The sequence below is a fragment of the Rutilus rutilus genome, assembly GCF_951802725.1.
Source record: "Rutilus rutilus genome assembly, chromosome: 4".
Lineage (NCBI taxonomy): Eukaryota > Metazoa > Chordata > Actinopteri > Cypriniformes > Leuciscidae > Rutilus > Rutilus rutilus.
Genome location: NC_140212.1, coordinates 6,212,785 through 6,232,096, shown reverse-complemented (window position 1 = coordinate 6,232,096; position 19,312 = coordinate 6,212,785). Strand labels below are relative to the sequence as shown.

Genomic DNA, 19,312 nt, shown 5'->3' with positions numbered 1-19,312 from the left:
AATAGGAAAACGAATCATTTTAATCAACCGGTTCAATTGATTCATTAAAGGATTCGACTCAAATGAACGATTCGTTCACTAGCTTGAATTTGTAGAACGTGACAATAGCATTTCAAAAGCAGAACAAGGCAACATTCAGCCAAGCGTCACATGATCGATTGCTATTATTGAAGCAAGTCTTCCCTAGCAATTATTGATTCATGTAACTTCAAAACAATGACATTTTTATTCATTTTAAATAGGTCATTCTTTTATTTATAGATAAATCGTCATAAAAGAAAATATTACTTTGCCAAAAAAAAAAAAAAAAAAAGCTAAACCACACAAGGAGATGCATAATATTTCAATAAGCTTTATTATTTATTAGACATTTTTATAAAATTTTGTATCCACGAGTGATGGGCAGACACTCGAGTGAACACCGCTGGTTTCTGAGGTTCACATTTCTTGCCGCCGCCTGTTGTTAGTCCTACGAGGTAATAGACGTCATTTTTTGCACACATAAGGGGTGCGCCCAAGTCCCCCTATAAAAGAAAGAATTTAGGTGACCCAGACACGTGCATGTGAATCATAGGAGTTTCAACACATCTGTATTGAAGAATCATAAGACTGTACCAAGCAGGCGGTAGAGGCTGCTGCATCTGTACACAGGAGGAATTTCATGTTGAAACTGTCACCCCATCCGGTCTTGCAGGCTTCCTCAGAAAGAGACTCAACCCTGGCCATATGCATGATATCAGCGTGCAGATCCACTATTATGAGAAGAGAAAACGTCACTACTCCCCAGAAATGTGCTTGAGGATGGAAATTTTCTGATGTAAAGTCAACACGAACTCGAGATTCATCTCATTTACTTCTTAAAACATGTTTTTGGTCTTCTTGTGCATCATGTAGCAATGCATGTTACTCCAATAAATCAAATAAAAGCATAAACAACAACATGGAGAGATGGAAAATAAAAAATTAAATTGAAATTAATAAAATGAGCAGTTTAAAGAATGGATAGAAAATAAAATCAAAACAAATAAATAAGCAGTTTGGAGGATGGATGGAAAAATCACATAGCTCTACGATTGTAGAATAAATGAGTTATTGATGGATAAAAACAAGTCACGCCCTATATCATTTTCATCAATAGCTCATTTTACCTGGAAATACATCAAATTACAAAGTAAAAGAGGTTTATTAATGCCACTTCATGTTGATTTTAATCTCAAACCCTGTTAGTAAGCCAGTTGACTCACATGTAGATTTTCTTGTCCCCCAACCAGTTGTCACACAAGACGAGTTGTCTTCATTCACCATTTCATCATCGTTATCCGTTAAGCACACAGGAAATATCATCGACCCTGGACAGAGCACACGTTAACCTGTACAACTTCGATTGCGGAACAGGATCTCATGAAAAACACAGAAAAGGTCATATGATCCTATACCTATTCGAGCTGGGACAGACAAGCGGATCATGGAGAGATCGGAGACCGGTGGGAATGTGCCGTCGTGAGGCAAACTCTGCACGCTTTCCACAGCTGCAGTCTGACCCGACATGAAGTTGAGGTCATGAGCTCCCAAGATCACAACATCTCCAGCCCTGTGGGACAAACTGTCAGAACATCACTGAGGAACAACAGATGATCAAACCCATGTCTTACTTGGCGAAGCAGTGGCGTGGCGCCAGCACCCAGCGCGGGTCAACGAGGACGCCGCTACAGTAATGCGTGTCGTGGTCCTGCAGGCTGACGTGCCATGGCCAGGAATTTGGGCACGCCTCACTTATGTTCTCCACCTTGAACGTGCCATCCTCAGTGGACACCACCTGGGCAAAGCCACTGGGCAGCTGGCAGGGACCCATCTTGGAATGACCACACTGGGCTGAAGCCATAACATGGAAATGGACATGAAAGGCAATTGAAAAGGTACACGACTGATACTGAGAGCATGAAAAGAGTGTCTTACCAGTTGAATTTGCACCAGAGTCAACAGGAACGTGTTCACCTATATAATACAAGAGGAAAATAAGCTACAGCAGTTTTAGATCAGACACTGATATGCACCTGGATCACTGAAATCTAAAAGTTCACACCACCCATTGAAGAAACGATCCATTGTTTGTAGTGGGACAGCATGGTGTAGACCCCTGGTCTTCGGGCTCGACCACATCCGACCCCCCAGCTGACCACCCCGGCAAGCTCGTACCTCTCGCCTGTGAAACACGACAGGGGACCGCCAGAGTCGCCCTGAACAGACATCCACAGCACACATGCGTCAAACTAAAGAGTGTCCAATTATTTTAGCATTAGCTGATTTTTTTCATATATACATCCATTTCTACACACACGTATATAAAATATTAGATATTAATTATTAATATTATATGATATGATATATTCAGATTATGCTAAATTACTTATACTGTTTTCTTTTCAAAGACTTTTATGAAATCAATCATTTATATATATATATAAAAAAAATTCTAAGATTTATTTTTTGTTGTTGAATAAATTAATCAATTGGGAAATCCAAAATCTTGTGGTGTGTGTCAGAATCAAAGCTAAATTGCAAACGTTTACCTGACATGCATCAACTCCACCAGCAGCCGCCCCGGCACAAAACATAAACTCATACATTTTCCCTCCATAAAAATTCCTACATGTTTGTGGATCAAAAACAGTAACATTGACCTCTTGAAGTCTGGAGGCACGAGCACCATCTATAAAGAGACAAACACCATCTAATCACATAACCACCACTATTACACAGGTTTAACCGCACATTTAATTAAATAACGGCGTACTCTCTCTGATGGCGCCCCAGCCCGTGACAGTGCAGTTTTCCAGAGGACCCAACTCATTATTCCAGATGCCAACAGGTCTCACACACTCATCAAACACCAGTGGACTCTGCAGTTTCAGCAGGGCAATATCATTCTCATTTGTATTTTGGTTGTAGTCCTTGTGGGAGATGATTTTTTCCACCCTTACGGTCTTTAAATAAAATAGACAAGAGAGTTCAAATAGCAAAAATCAATGATAATAAAGACCACATAAGGTAGTGAGATGTAAATGTACACGCAGACACTTACTTGATGACAGGATTCATTCGTATTCTCCAAATCGTGCATTCCAACCACTGCACTCCACATCGACGCCTTTTTATAACTGCTCACAAACAGGAATTTTGGTTTAGACACACAGACTGCACTCAAGTCAGTCGGAGGGTTTATAGACCAGGGATGGGCTCACCGTTTGAAGCAGTGGCCGGCGGTGATGACCCACCTCTGGTCGAGGACGGCGCCCCCGCAGGCTGGCGTGTCGGAGTACTGCAGGGACACTTGCCAAGGCCACGAATGTGGCCAGGCCTCCTGCCCACCTATAATCCGACTCTCCTCCTCATCCTGCTCTGGGATGAAGGTGCGTATGCCAGCCTGGTCTGAAAAGCATGGAGCAAGTAATCATATTTGCGAGCAATCCAGCAGACATTGGGGGAGGGCGTGTAAAGCTGGGCAATGCTTAGCCTTCTCTTGGCCACAGACTTGAGACTAGCGTGGAATTTTCTCACTCAAACCGCTGCTTTGTCTGCTTATTTTAGAAGGAAAAGAAAACTGATCAGCAGTTACGAGCAGCTTTTCTCCGTAATAAAACTATTTGGCATCGTATCATGGTGCGTATCAGTGTTTGTGCTCTGGAGAACGTCAAAGGTTTCTATTGACAGTGTTTTTGCAGCGTTGAGCAGTGTAGCCAATCACAAACATATCTGGTGATTTCTTGAACGCAATGGCCAATCAGAGGCGTTTAAATTAGCACTGAACAAAATCTCCAGTGAGTGGATTCAGAGTTCTGCACGCTTGCAAATCCCCATTATAACAAACAATTATGTAAACAAGAGATTCATTGTGCAGTCAGCTTTATTGACCATAATGTGAGATTGCAATGAACTAAGATGAGTGACAGATATTTACTGATTATAAAGGGAGGGCTCTTTGCACGCTCTCTGCCATGCCAAATCCTGCATACATTATGTTAAAATTAACGGTGGTGTGTGAATGTAGAAGCTTTAATAAATAGTTTATCAGGAGCATTTATGCTGGGATATGTGGCTACACATAATTTGAAATGATTTCATGTTATGTTTTTAAAGGGGAAGTGCATATCCTTACCCTGGAGCTGTTTCACCCTCCACCTAGCAGATTAACAATTGACATGGAAAACTTTCAAATATTATCTGTAACCATATTGCAACACGATAATTTGCTGCCTAACAAGTTGTTGTGTCTGCTTAACCGAATACACGACATAAACTATAGCCAGATAACATCGGAACAAGCTTTTTTGTTTGTTTGTTTGCTGAAACTATATGTATTGTGAAAGAAAGGCGTTACCCAATTCAAATAGACTTGAAGAAAAGCATTACAAACTGTGTCTCACCATAACATCCCTTGCCAAAGATGCAGTTTGTCTCAGTTGAAGCACTCTCTTTGGGTTTCTTTTCTGCATCTTAAAAGAAACATTACGATCATTGAAATAAATCACATGAACCACATCAGGTTACACGGTTCCACAAAGCTTCCAAAACACGATCAAGATCCGCTCACCAGGGTCAGCCTTAGTCCAATTAAGAGAGAGTATTAAAATAAATAAATACTTTTTACACATGTTGGCAAATCTGTTATTAAAAATGAACGGAGAAACGTAATATAAAAGACTTTACGGGTAAACAACGCGCAAAGCGAATTTAATCCCTGTAACACCTGTGAGGCGCAATCAGCGCTTAATTAAGCGAGTGTGTGGTAGTTCAGAAGTTCACCACTAGAGGCCGGCAGAGATTCAAGCGCGAACACGAGAACTACACGCATTACAGATGCTTTGCACGACAGATTTTTCCATCCTTGTAAAAAAAAAGCTATTGTTATAAAATATAAAAAGACCAATTACTGTCGAGAAAACATACAGAAATTCAAATCCAGTGTCTACACCAATCTGCATTTTTCTGGCTTGAGTCACTCCGGGGTTTTAAATGTTTTATTTAATCATAATTAACGACCCTTAATAACAATGTTTTTTATTACTAATTTCAATTGTTTGTTTGAAAAAAAGAAATGGATTTTATATAGAGAAGCCTACCATTTGCTTATCATTCAAGCAGATGGCATCATTTCAATAAAAAAAATTTATGATGAGCAAAACAGTATATACACATACGGTATTAGTGCTGTCAAATCGATTAATCATGATTAATCACATATAACATAAATGTTTATTTATACAATATGTGTGTGTGTATATATATATATTCATCTACACACATACATTGAATATACACACATATATATATATAGCCTATATATATATATATAGCCTATATATATATATATAGCCTATATATAGCCTATATATATATATATATATATATACCCATAAAAAAAACTTACCTTAAGGTTTTATATATATTGTATAATATAAATATGAAATGTATATAAAATATGTATTTAAACCATTAATTTTTTTTTGTGCATTCTCAAATGTTAACAAAATATTTTCAGAACGCTGATAAAAGATTTAGATTTTTAACAAAGGGTATATGAATATGCAGTTTGTCTTGTTCAAGATAATGCAGCATTCATTCATGTACCAACGTCTGCGATTAAAAATATTGTTAGGTAAGATGAAATCAAATGAAAATCTTGAATCATATTGCAAATTCAGTAGGAGAAAGTGTTTCTATATCTGATCTGTCAGCTTTGTGTGCATTATGTTAAAACAGTGGGATGTAAACACAATTGCACAATTCAATGCAACGGTTGATTTGGGTAATTAATTTAACACCTGGCCTTGGATTTTGATAAGAAAGTTAATTGCACACATAATTGCCCATCCAGAGCAATGTCAACACCTCCAAAACACAAGAGCACATTCATAAGTATTGGATAATATTTATTAAATAATCATACATTGCTTCACATTGGTTTCTGCTATGACATGTTTAGCACGGCTGCTGCTCATTTAAAGAAATGTTCTTGATAACAGTTCCTATGGCAACGAAACGTAAGTGCAAAGATTACGGTGTAATCAAGAGTACTGCATGACAAACTCTGGCCAGCGAAAATACGACTCCAATCCATTTACTGTCACGGTGACCCAGTTCAAGGATACGTCGTTATGCATCATATTCGTAATTCCAATTCATAGAGACTTCAGTATTATAGCTTATGAGGAGAAAAAAAATAGGATATGTAGTTCACTGCACAGGTCAAAACGCCTTTAGTCAAAGATACATTCCACAATATTGATGCGTGTACAAGATAAAAGATCAAATTAAAGCACATGATGAACGACCCTGTCATTTTTTTTGTCCTTCATTTAAATCACAAAATCAGATCAGCCGTGTTCATGGAACACAGCAGATGCCCAGTCATATTTGAAAACTTGCAGCATTTGTCCGAAACGCTAGTTCCGAGGCTTAGCAATCATCGAAGCAGAACGTAGCCGCTGTGGTCGAGTGGAACGGCTTTACATCCGGAAGAAAAAAAATCCCTCTCAGTCTCGGAGACGGCACCTCTGCTTCCACGCCTGACGGTGAGGAATAAAACGAGAACACACGCTCAGTTTGTGCCGGTCGGAGCACTTTAAAGTAGTCGTTGAGTGGTTTTAGAGACGGGAACAATGATGAAATCTTCTGAAATGTGTTGTCGCTGAGGTCAGTGGTATCTGTGTGCTCCAGTTCTGAATGCAGAGGCTATAAAATGTCAGTCTTTTGGATTATTTCAATCCTCTGTAAACTCTGGAGGGGAAGGAAGCGGTCGTGAATCATCTCCTGAGTCCAAACTGTGTTCGTCCGCTCCCTCTCTTCACCCCTTCTGTCTCTTGGCTGCTTGGCCGATGGTTCGGGTCTCGCTGTTCCTCTAGGCCCCTTGGAGTTTTTTCTCTAGTCTGTCCAGCTTGGCCAGATTTTCCTTCAGCAGTTTGGAGCTGGGTGAGAGGAGAAGAGCTCTTTGGTAGTACATTCGTGCTGCTGCATAGTCTCCCTAAAAAACAGACAAGAGTGCTTGGATCGGCCTCGTGAGGAAATATACAGGTCATATAATCAAAAGGATTAAAAAAAAAAAGCTATATTTTTGGAATATTAAGGAGTATTATGATTTTGTGCCTTTTCTTAATTAAGCACATTTCCCTCAAAATTATTACTTTAAAAAAAATCTCTCATTATCATTGTAATGCAGTCATAAAAATGTTTTTTTTTCTTAAAAAATTCGGAATATTTTTATTATTTTTATGGTTAATGCAATGTGACTAAGTTATAATATTAGCATTATTTTATGCTTGGAAGAAAAAAAAAACTTAATACAGTTTTGTATTAAGTAAATCTATTTAGAAATGTTTAATGTACATAAAACCAATTTTATACAATGTTGTTTACACACACACACACACACACACACTCACACGATAACTAAAATAATATATATATATATATATATATATATATTTTCTTACTACAATTACCTTTTATACCACCATTTCTGACTATATGCACTGCATATATGTATCTAAAATTATATATATATATATATATATATATATATATATATATATAAAATAATAATGTTTAACTTTTAATTATTGTTATAATTATTTAATTTTTTTGCATTTTTAATTTGTATTATTAATTATAATAGAATATATCTATATATTCTTCACATTACAGTAATAAGAATTTTCTAATAAGTTACTGAGAATAAATTATCACAACAATAATGTCAGAATTATTTATGGTCCTAACCAAAGGCTTAATTTTCTTAATGCAAACAATTTCTTTGTTTATGCAAAATATATTTTTCCGTTTGGTTTTTGTGGTGAAATTTCTTGTCAGTTTTCATCAGACCTCAAGTCTCAGCCAACACACCTTGATATGCTGAATGCCGCCCATATTCATCCAGGCCTGTGATTGGTCAGGCTTGAGCTCGACAGCAAGCTTGTAGCTCTGGAAACATTAGATCAAAACGTGACATATTATATATGGTATAAACATGATATGTATCCAATGATGAATGACTTCGACAGCATTAAACCACAGGCGAGATTCAACCTTTTAAAACAGTTTTGGTCTGTGTAAGAAACACGATCCATTAAGAAAAGAAAGGAGGTGAATTTAACAGTCTGGCTCTACCGCAGATGTGGTGTTGAAATACCGCAAAAGGCCTTTTTTGTTTAAGCCTTTATAATTGAGCTTTGAACTGGATAGCAGCATTATGTGAACCTGAGACCAGCCTGTTCTCATCTGTCCCTTTGTGGTCAAAATAAATGTGGAACTACAGGGCAAATATTAGCGGGAGACCTGGAATGAGTCCAGGAACAAAGAATAAACCATAACAGTCCTTGTGTTAACCAGACGTTCTGCCGAAGAAACTTCATTCAAGTCCTTTTAAGGCAGAGAAAAAGCAAGGTTAAGAAGAAAGCTTCCAGCACGAGACAAAGCCTGGACTGTTTATATTTGGAGATGAAAGGATGCGGCTGATGTTCCTGTGACAGTATCAGGGCACCGGCAAGAACAGTGTGAAGGTGAGAGAAGAAGCAAGCAGAAGAAAACACAATTACTCCACATTTAGCCAGACTTTAGTTGGTTTCATACTGCAGCTTATTATAACCATGACTTGAACTCTGTTTTAACACTCTCATAATCGGAAGTCTCATAATGGTAAAAAATAAATAAATAAATATTCATGACTATATTCATCATGACAGCAATGTTCATTGCTGAATTTTATATCACCAGAAAAATGATCATAAATATATTGGTAATATTTAATATATCACTCAATTAATATTACTCTTAAATATATTTGACAAAAAATCTGATGCTAGGCAAATCTAGCATTTAGTTGTTCCTCAGAAGCGCTTGTACAGTAAATGGGACTAAATCTTAAAAATGTCTTTGACTTTGTGCAACACAAAACTACTAAATGAATCTTAATTCGTAAATGGAAAGCACGCTCATCATAGAAGATGAAGTATTCAAGTGACTGTCTATATGAATTGCATTTATGTATATTCATGTGCATTTATGTTTTAATGCAGTGATGAAAATTGTGTCCAAAATTCAGCATTTAATTTAACATAAGTAAATGTATCCATATTTTATTTCATATTAATTATGACATATGACATTCATTTTCAAATTTTTCATTTGACATTTAAACAATAATAAATAATGCTTCATCATTTTTCCTTTCACAATACAGCAATCAGAATTGCTTTTTCTTAACAAGCAATGGAGAATATATTGTCATGAAAATGATTTATGATCCTAAAATGCTTCGTTTCTTTATTTCTACCATAGAAGATGTGTTTTCAAGTTATTTTCAGTATGAATGGCATATTTCAGAGACAAAAAAATAAGCCTCAAGTCTCATGCTTCTCAGAGGACTCATAAAACCCTGTTAATCTGGACTTGGATTTTGTATTAAATCAGCCAGTCAAATAAGAGTTTTCCATTTGGGAAAAGCTCTTGCGGTTTATAAGCATCAAATGGTCCGTGAACTGTCTGTAGGCAAACTACACCCCAGTAAACAAGAATGTGTTGAAAGGGAATATTTGAAGAGCTGTACTCTCAGTCTGACAGCTGCAGGTGAAGTTTACCTGGAAGGCTCGATCAAGCTCGTTCATCTCTCGGAGCTGGTTACCCATGGAGAAGTGCAGCTCTGCCTTCACCACAGGGTCTGCCGGCTCCTGCTGCAGTGCGGTCTTCAACGCATCCAACGCCTGAAACACACACACACACACACGCACACGCTCATTCAGCTCAAAACTAGTGCTGAACTTCTTCATCTGCAAGAGCTGAGATTTCTCTTTGAGGCGCAGAATTGCCAAAGTCAAGTAATAAAGTAATGAGTAAAGGCATGTGTAATGAAAAGAAATTACACACAAAAAAAATTCTAGTCTGAGACGCCTCACTGAGATTCAATAAAATGTTCTTTTGAATTGCCGACCTCAGCGACGAGATTAGACCGAAGGCAAAATTAAGCTCCTGCATGAACTGATTTCACAGAGCACCAAAAAATTCTTGTGTTTGTGTGTTTTCCATTTCTGTACAAGAAAGAGATGTACTATTCTGGATCAAATGATAATCACCATTTTTTGTTTTGTTTCGAATAGAGATCACGATTCTCCCAGGATTCTGAACAGACAGCTAAATAAAGTAACAGGTAAATTATTAGAGGTTCTGACAAAATAGTATTTGCTGCAGTCTATTTACATTTTTTTAATTCATTAGAATGAATATTTAAAAAAAATAATTGGTTCATTTCATTTCAATTTCAATCAGCGTTTTTGAATGAATCTCTTGAATGAATGATTCAATGACTCACTCATAAAGATTTCACTTGGGCAGTGTTTAACTTCCCTCGCTAACTCCCCTCCGACTCGTTCACTTGGATGTGCGTCACTGCTCACAGTGCACGAGTGCACTACTGGCGGAACCCTTGCAATGTGTTTAAATTGAACGCCCTTGATCACTTGGAATCTGCAATAGAGCTGATTTATTATTTAGTTTTTTTCCTTATGAATTTTACACACCATTCTATAGACCTTATGTAGCCCCGCCCCTTTTCAGCGCTGCGCTCGTTGTCTTTTGACTTCCGGTCTGTATTTTCACAGTGATATTGTGTATTTATGAATGAACGGCTTGTTTTAAAATCTTCCCAGTCTACTGACATTTAAGACATCTGCTTTAAACATTACAATCCTCATGATAACTTTCGTTAACTTTACATTAAGTAAATCCACTTAAAAAGTTAATTACTCCTGGACAGAGCAACCGCAAAAACGGAAGTTCAAAGACAATATTCTAAAGATGGCGGCGCCCTCGTTTCTCTGGCGCATAAGGTCTGTATGTATGCTTGGGCTGTTAAAAATGTAAATATATGCAAATATTAATTATAAATATATTCATATATTTATATTAAATGTATTAAAACACAAAAATGATAACACTATACCCGTGTTAAAAAACAGTCAGCTTACAAGTATTAGGTAGGTGTAGGTAGCTACAAGTATTAAATGCGGTTAAATGTCAAAATAACTAGTTGTATGGGGTGTGGGGTGAATTAAACGTGATTTGCTGTGACGTCACAATCATGGTGCATTGTGGTCTATGGATCTGCCTGAAGTGTACATGTTGAGTAGACTCCCTCAGTCAGAATTGAGGGGTCGAGGGTCTGTCCAAATAAACTTCCCTCGTCCACTTGACGAAGTTGAACGCATTTCAAAATGGCGGCAGGGATTTCCCGAGCGGAAGTGCTTAGGGAAGTTTGCCAGTGTATGTCTAAAAGTGGAGTTAAACGCAGCCCTATTTCATTACTGGATGAATCAGCGTTTTTGAACAAATCTCTTGAATGAATGATTCAATGACACGTACATTTTGAACAGTCACTTGTCGCCACCTGGTGGTTTAACAATGTAATCGATACAATCGTTGTTTGAAGCGCCAAGTTATATTCAAAAAGGATTTGCTCTATTTTTTGCAATCTTTTAATGATTAACCGTGCAGCTCTAGTACAGGGAAATAAAAGGGAGCACACACACAGACACATACACACACCTCAGTGTGGTTGCCTTGTTTGCTGTAGATGGCAGACAACAAGCGGAAACATTCAATGCAGTTGCTGGTCTTTGAAATGATGCCCAGGGTCATTTTCTCTGCCTCTGTAGAACGACCTGCCATGGCTAAAACCTGCGCCTGCGGAGACAACGAGACGGGAACAGACAAAACAAGTAAAAAAAAAGGAAAGAGGGAATGAAAGAGCGGCCAGAAAGGAACCCGAGAGGATGCGGCCTTTGTTTCTCTAGGCGGTGATGTGAATCACAGTGATGGTTCTGTGGAGGCTTAATTAAGCTGACGTTATACGCTTTAAAACTCTTCAAGAAAACTATTTTCAAGGACGCTGACAGTTAAAACAACATCAAACTGGTCAGATTTTTGGGCTAAAAAGTCACTGTAATCTCACCAGGGCGAGCCAGATATCAGTGCTGTCGGGCTGCAGTGTGGCTGCCTCTCTGTAAACCTCCAGTGCCTCCTCGAATCTACCCGTGTTGTAGTATAAAGCCCCAAGAGGCGTCAGGATATCCACTTTACGAACCACTTGCAGGGCCCTGTGTGAGACGCACACAAACACACACACACACACACACACACACACACACACACACACACACACACACACACACACACACACACACACACAGCGCCTGTGATTTAGTTTACAGTTGTGTAAGCTGGATACACTGTTTAGTCTATACAGTTTCATTTGATCTCATCTTACCTTTTGTACCATAGCTCCGCCTCTTTGTTTTCATTGGACGAGCGAAGAAGACGGCCCAGGTTCACCATGGCAACATAGTGAGCTGGCTTGAGACGCACCGCTTCCTGGTAATGAAAGGCTGCACGATCCCCATGACCTAAAAGGGACAATATGTAGGTGTATAAAATGTGGTTGATATGAAGCGTGAAACATAACAGGTGTGTATGTGGCATATATTTATTAATCACTAGAGATTTGGGGCACTAACACCCTCAAGTAACAATCATCTAGCAAAAGTTTCTTACCCGTGTCCACCAGGAACACACCGTAGTTGTTATGGAGGTCAGAACTGTCGGGACAGTTCTCAATACCCTTGGTGTAAATTTCATTTGCTTCTTTTGAATGTCCCTACACACACACACACACAAAAAAAATTCCTTTTTAAGGAATTGCAAAAAATGTCTAACAAGAACTGAAAAGACCACTTTGTATGTGTCACTAACTGAATCGAGAGAGCAAGACCTGGTCAGCATATAGAGAGGCGAGGCTGGAGTACGCATCAGCGAAATGGGGACCGAACCGAATCGATTCCTTCAACATCCTCTCCGCCTCTTCCTCCTTCCCCTGAGACCTGGAAAACAATATCACCATCATCCTCTTCCTCATAAACACAGAGACACAGAGACTGTGTCTGAAACCAAAGGCAGCGGACACAAGTAACATGTGTTTACTTCAGAAGATTGCCCAGGTTGAAGAGAGCTCTGTTGTGCTGAGGGTTAATGTCCAGCGCTCTCCTGTAATAAACTTCAGCCTCCTCAGCCTGATGAGTCAGAGTGCCCAGATTATTCAGAGCACTGGCATGTCGAGGGTACAGTCTACACAGAGACAGAGGACGCTATTAGGATTTACATTACCAATCAAAGAGCTAATACAGTATTAAATATTAAGTAAAAATAAAATATTTAAAACTAATTTTACAAAACAAAACAAAAAAGTCTTATTAAAAAAAATCTTGTATAAATATACAGTACAGGCCAAAAGTTTGGAAACATTACTAATTTTAATGTTTTTGAAAGAAGTTTCTTCTGCTCATCAAGCCTGTATTTATTTGATCAAAAATACAGAAAAAAAAAGTAATATTGTGATATATTATTACAATTTAAAATAATTGGTTTTCAATTTATTATACTTAATTATTTCTGTGATGCAATGCTGAATTTTCAGGATCATTAGTCCAGTCTTCAGTGTCACATGTGACATCCAGTCTATCACATGATCCTTTAGAAATCATTCTAATATTCTGATTTATTATGAGTGTTGGAAACAGTTCTGCTGCCTAATATATCTGATGAATAAAAGGTTCAAAAGAACTGCATTTATTCAAAATAAAAAAATATTTTCTAATAATATAAATCTTCTTTACTATCACTTTTTATCAATTTAACACATCCTTGCTGAATAAAAGTATTCATTTATTTCAAAAAAAGAAAGAAAAAAAATGACCCCAAATTATTGACCAGTAGTGTATATTGTTGTTACAAAAGATTTCTATTTTTAAAACATTTGCTTCTTTTTTTTTTTTTTTTACTTTTTATTCATCAAAGTATCCTAAAACAGTATCACTGTTTATGAAAAAATATTAAGCAGCAGAACTGTTTCCAACTTTGATAATGAATCATCATATTAGAATGATTTCTAAAGGATCATGTGATAGACTGGATGTCACATGTGACACTGAAGACTGGAGTAATGATCCTGAAAATTCAGCTTTGCATCACAGAAATAAATGATAATTTAAAGTATAATAAATTGAAAACCAATTATTTTAAATTGTAATAATATATCACAATATTACTTTTTTTTTTCTGTATTTTTGATCAAATAAATGCAGGCTTGATGAGCAGAAGAAACTTCTTTCAAAAACATTAAAAATAGTAATGTTTCCAAACTTTTGGCCTGTACTGTATAAATAATTATGGTCACACTTAAGATTAGGGTCCAATTCACAACTATTAACCACGACTTTTGCCTCAACAAACTACAAATTACTGCTAATTTATAGTTAGTAAAGTAGTTAAGTTTAGGTATTGTGTAGGATTAAGGGATGTAGAATATGATCATGCAGAATGAGGCATTAATATGTGCTTTATAAGTACTAATAAACAGCCAATATCCTAGTAATATGCATGCTAATAAGCAACTAGTTAATAGTGAGAATTGGACCCTAAACTAAAATGTTACCATCATTATTATTGTATGTTATTGTATGTTCTCATGCCTACACACACACACACACACACACACACACACACACACACACACACACACACACACACACACACACACACACACACACACACACACACACACAGTACCTGAGGGCTGTTTTATAATGGTAAATGGCTTCTTGGTTTCGCCCTCTGTCCTTCAGGAAGTTGGCATAGTTGTAATGAACTTTAGCATTGTGAGGTAAAGTCTGAATGCCAGACCTGACGGAGGTGGAAGAAAATAGTTCAGGACCCAGAAGGCAAAGAGAAAGAAAACATTTCGCATTCACCATTTAGGAGGAAAATCCAAAGAATGCAAAACTCAATCCATTTCATGCTAATTGCATTAAAACTCATAAAAAAAATACACATGTAATGGAACATAAAATGTGATAAAAAAGAAAATCTCGGCCAATAAATCTGCCTTCTAGTAATCCTGAAAACCTTGATTAGCTTGTTCAGGGGTGTTTATTTAGGGATGGAGGTGGAGCTAAACTCCCACCCCTGTGTTAGAATACGAATTTTGTGTTAGATTACAAATTGAATGATTGCGCTAATTTACGAATATCTATCCTGGTTTAGATGGCTGACCAGGCACACTACAAGCTAGATCAAGATGGTCTAAAGGCCACAATATACTTCAAGCGAGATCGAAGAACAAACTGGTGTGACGTTGAACAAAATCAAGCCACAGCGAAGTTCATCTGGTGTTCGGTTTGGGAGTTTGAAACAGCTTGCGAACTTTCCAAACCAAAGCGAACTTTCCGGAAAATTTTGCTCAAACACCTTCGAACTACCATTGGTCTGTGGCGATTACGTAATAGGTAGGTGGGCTCAGCGTCTCCACTGTTTTTCATGTTTATTACTGTAAAGCTGCTGCTTTAAAGCAATCTATTGTATAAAGTGGTATATAATTAAACATGACGTGACCGTTAGGATGTTCGCTAACAGTGTACCGCTGCTCATGAAGTTCAAACTTCTTTTTACCCCAAAGCGAAGAATGAAAGGAACTTGGCCTTGAGTATATCGGGGCCTTAATATCTCAGCCAGGTCCTCTTCGGGTAATAATCCAACTAAACCGGCATTAACCAGCTAGAAACCAGTAATTGTGTTGCAAAACCCAGCTATCACCTTAAACTGGTGTATTGTGGATCTTGCAGCAGGAACTGAATATGAACACACCTGAACAGGGCTTCTCTGGAGAGCCAGATCTCATTCTGCTGGACGGTCTTCCAGGAGAAGAGGAGGAGGACAACCAGCATGGACACAGTTAAAGCGGCCGCTCCCCACCGACTGACCACTGAATACAGTCTGTTTAGCCCGTGCACCACCAGAACACAGTAACCCATACTGGACACACACACACAGAGCGTTATCATAGAAAAAGCTTTGTAATGTGAGAAACACTGCATAGATTTTTAAACAGGCCTTTGTGTATAACAGGTAATGTAGTGTAGAGAGTATTGTGTGTGTGTGTGTGTGTGTGTGTGTGTGTGTGTGTGTGTGTGTGTGTGTGTATTCAAATGCATAAAGACGGTGATAACCAACTGGAAAATCTTTAGGCTTCACATGCAGATATGAACTATTTCCTAGAGCCAGACAGTGAAAATCTCATGACGAATGGTAATATGATACCCTTAAAATGTTAAGTGTGTGCAAGGGAATAGTTAAAATAAGACTGGGAACAAATTACTTGTGCCAAAAATCATATTCTTGAAAGTATCTTTGAACCTATCTGTAGTATCACTGACACAAATGCTGAATGAAAAAAATATGCACGGATCTTTAAAAGTGTAAATAGTTTAATCACAGGGAAGAAATAATTAAAATGACATGAATTCCCATGAATGAATGAATATATTAATAGAAAATTAAGTATGTGTATGGATTATTCTGCATATCAAATAAGATATTTGACACAATAAATGTATAATACAAAATTTTATAATATATAAATAATCATTTAAAATATTCCTAAAATATGTATACTGTTATACACACACAGTATGAGATAGTAAATATTCAAAATATTATAATTTTATAAAATATATATATATCAGCATAAAAATGTTGTATAAAATTATTAATGTATAAATTATATAATTACTGAATGAATTTTTCATGTCATTTTTGGAACATTTTATGTAATATTTTTGCAGTATTATTATCAAACACTGAATATTGCTAATTATTGTGTAAGACCCTGGTAATATTCACTATCTAGCAAGATGCAAACACAAAAGCACATCCAAAGTCTCTCCAGCACATCTGTGAATGTGCATATTTAAAGGAAATCATGAGAAGGACAAAACCCTCAATCTTTAGCCACAGGAAAGGGGCTGATCCGATTTCGCATCTCACAATGTTTATCCTCAGACGCTGGTGTCACTGTGGCCACGGTCCAAAACGGCTCAAGTCAAACACATTTACATCAATCTCTCACAGTATCGACGCAAAGAGCAAGTTAAAAATGGGAATGTCTGGGTCATGTATTCAATGCTGGAGTGTTTTTAGGTCTCAATATCCAGTAACACTTTAGTTTAGGGTCCAGTTCTCACTATTTACTTTGCTTATTAGCATGCATATTACTAGGATATTGGCTGTTTATTAGTACTTATAAAGCCCGTAATCCTACCTAGTACCTAAACTTAACAACTACCTTACTAACTATTAAGAAGCAGTAATTAGGCAAAAGTCGGTTCATAGTGAGAATTGGACCCTAATCTAAAGCGTGATCCAATATCCTTCCAGGTTCATTTTCGTTCTTTGTCTCTGCTTTGCTGACCAGGAAATTTATATTTGGAAGGCGACACCTCCCTTTCCCGAGTCAACACCCACTCCCCACAAACAGAACATATGAGGACTTCTGCGGCTTCACACACACTTTCACTGCTTCCCACACAAACACACACACACACTTCTGAAACATGTGGTACATTCACAGTTCAAATGAATTTGTTTTGTAATTGCACTGGATACACCAATTGCACCAGATTTTTACTGAAGAAGATTATTATGAGTGCTATGATATTTTGGTCTCCAGATTTGGTTTAGGTCCTTCCTTCTATATAAGTCTAAAGGATTGTTTTACCACATACCAGGATATCTTACCATGAATAGGGATAAATTCACCCAATCCACTTTCTAAATGCATGTTACTGATCTTGAGAAAGATTCACGTGTATGCTTTATTTTTTTATGACTAGTGGTGGGACAAAATATCGATAGGGCAAATTATTGTTGTGGATATGAGAATCGATACGCTGGCGCCAAACATTGATATTTTAATTAATAAAATACGGAGCTCGAAATAGATTTCTTGCTCCCAGCGAGAACATAAGTTAACTAGTCAAGGAAAAAGAGTTTTTTACCGGGATGGTGGACAGCAGTGTGTGTAAACATTTTTAACATTTTCACAGGCATTTTGTTTTCATAGTTAGACAGATATCTTGATGTATCATTATAGGATTGTCTAGCAATATATTGATTATCACAGAATTGCTGTCTCATGATATTATCGGTATCGTTAGCCCTGTATCGTATCGTGAGGCACCATGTAATTCCAACCCCTATTTATTTCTTAATCAAAGTTTCTTAACTTGATCGTCTGGTGAAACGACAGATTTCATCGCTTTCTTACGGTCAACTGTCGTATTCAGATCTGCCTACACATCTAATCAACAACCGACGCATAGAACAAAGTCTCTGCCCTACGTTTATTCATTTTTGATAATCCGTGTCACTCTAATGTACATCACAACAGGGAGGAAAAGAACTGTAGCTACTCCCATTTCATTGCATCTTTAAAGGGGCCATGACATGATTTTTTTATGATTATTTTAATATGTCCCTTGAGGTTCACATATAATTTTAATAAAGTTTTTTGCATTAAAAAAAAACATGTGGAAAATGAATATTGTCAATATCTGTCTGATATTGCCCTCTGTCTGTCTTTAAGGCTTAGTAAACAGCCACTGATCTCAACAGCCTCAACTCATCAGGATTTTCGAAGTTGTCATCTGATTGGTTGAATTCTACAGGATGTCTGGAGGACGTGTGTGTCGCGTTCTTTAATGGTCCACCTGGAAATAAAGACGCTGTGAAGCCAAACCCCCTCATGGAAGAAGAAAGCTGTCGTGTTTTACAACTGTGACAATGAGCGCTTATCAGGATCAACTAAACGCTGGATTTTCAAAAGTATGAGAAGTATGTAAAGTTCACGCCATATACTCTTTAAAATCTCCATAGGCAAGTGAATCAGAGCCTGAGAGTTCCTCACATTCCTCTCATAGCTGTGTGCTGATGTGTGTATGTGTGTGTGTGTCAGAGACTGTGAGTGTAAATAGTTGGCCTCCGAGCCGCAGTGCGGCCCTCACGTGTCTGATCACTATTGCTGTTGGCGCTAACAAAGACAGTGCTACTAATATTTACCCAGCATGCATAGAGAATGGATGCCTAAATGCCAAGATAAGTGCCCATCTGATCCTAACACAAGCCATTAAATTCACTGAGCAGAAACCGTTCATTACTCATAACTAAGTGTACTCAAGGATGTAATGCTGTGTGTATGTGTATTTATGTGTGTATGTGGGCGTTTGTCGGGTCACCACCGCTACACTCCGAGCTAATAAGATAATTTTTTAACATCCTCTATTAAATACCACGCCTCATTGTCTGTTAATCTCTACAGTTCACATAAATACACACACACACACACACACACACACACACACACACACGCATATAACAGATC

General features: G+C 37.5%; 2 protein-coding genes across 3 annotated transcripts in view; both read right to left on the bottom strand.

Moving 5' to 3' along the window:
• Positions 1-295: 295 nt before the first annotated feature.
• Positions 296-4,859, bottom strand: ovch1 (ovochymase 1). 2 transcript variants are annotated; one of them, XM_084406157.1, is made up of 13 exons: positions 4,592-4,859; positions 4,425-4,493; positions 3,243-3,429; positions 3,083-3,158; positions 2,795-2,984; positions 2,571-2,710; positions 2,084-2,237; positions 1,957-1,995; positions 1,653-1,872; positions 1,437-1,591; positions 1,245-1,349; positions 616-752; positions 296-524 (listed from the first exon to the last, which is right to left on the bottom strand). In XM_084406157.1, exons 1-13 carry the CDS (start codon positions 4,650-4,652, stop codon positions 357-359), a joined length of 1,701 nt encoding a protein of 566 aa, XP_084262283.1. In that variant the 5' UTR covers positions 4,653-4,859; the 3' UTR covers positions 296-356. The 2 variants fall into 2 exon arrangements, with proteins under 2 accessions (XP_084262283.1, XP_084262284.1); XM_084406158.1 differs by having other exon boundaries at positions 2,087-2,237; positions 4,592-4,745.
• A 1,056-nt stretch (positions 4,860-5,915) lies between these two features.
• tmtc1 (transmembrane O-mannosyltransferase targeting cadherins 1) overlaps positions 5,916-19,312 on the bottom strand; it is a 48,256-nt gene continuing 34,859 nt past the window's right edge. Inside the window, exons 10-20 of the mRNA XM_084406700.1 lie at positions 15,742-15,909; positions 14,668-14,781; positions 13,024-13,167; positions 12,815-12,923; positions 12,598-12,700; positions 12,314-12,449; positions 11,999-12,143; positions 11,593-11,730; positions 9,633-9,755; positions 7,900-7,977; positions 5,916-7,021 (exon numbers count right to left, since the gene is read on the bottom strand). Of these exons, the coding sequence (XP_084262826.1) occupies positions 6,899-7,021; positions 7,900-7,977; positions 9,633-9,755; positions 11,593-11,730; positions 11,999-12,143; positions 12,314-12,449; positions 12,598-12,700; positions 12,815-12,923; positions 13,024-13,167; positions 14,668-14,781; positions 15,742-15,909 (1,381 nt within the window). The 3' untranslated portion in view covers positions 5,916-6,898. The remainder of the gene's footprint in view (positions 7,022-7,899; positions 7,978-9,632; positions 9,756-11,592; positions 11,731-11,998; positions 12,144-12,313; positions 12,450-12,597; positions 12,701-12,814; positions 12,924-13,023; positions 13,168-14,667; positions 14,782-15,741; positions 15,910-19,312) is intronic.

What these genes read in the sequence shown, in the direction of transcription:
- ovch1 (XM_084406157.1), bottom strand. Translation starts at nt 4,652, where the DNA reads ATGTGTAAAAAGTATTTATTTATTTTAATACTCTCTCTTAATTGGACT. An exon ending in CTGGGGCGCCATCAGAGAGA is followed by an intron (nt 2,711 to 2,794) that starts GTACGCCGTTAT and finishes GTCTCTTTATAG; the next exon opens with ATGGTGCTCGTGCCTCCAGA. An exon ending in GATCGTTTCTTCAATGGGTG is followed by an intron (nt 1,996 to 2,083) that starts GTGTGAACTTTT and finishes TGTATTATATAG; the next exon opens with GTGAACACGTTCCTGTTGAC.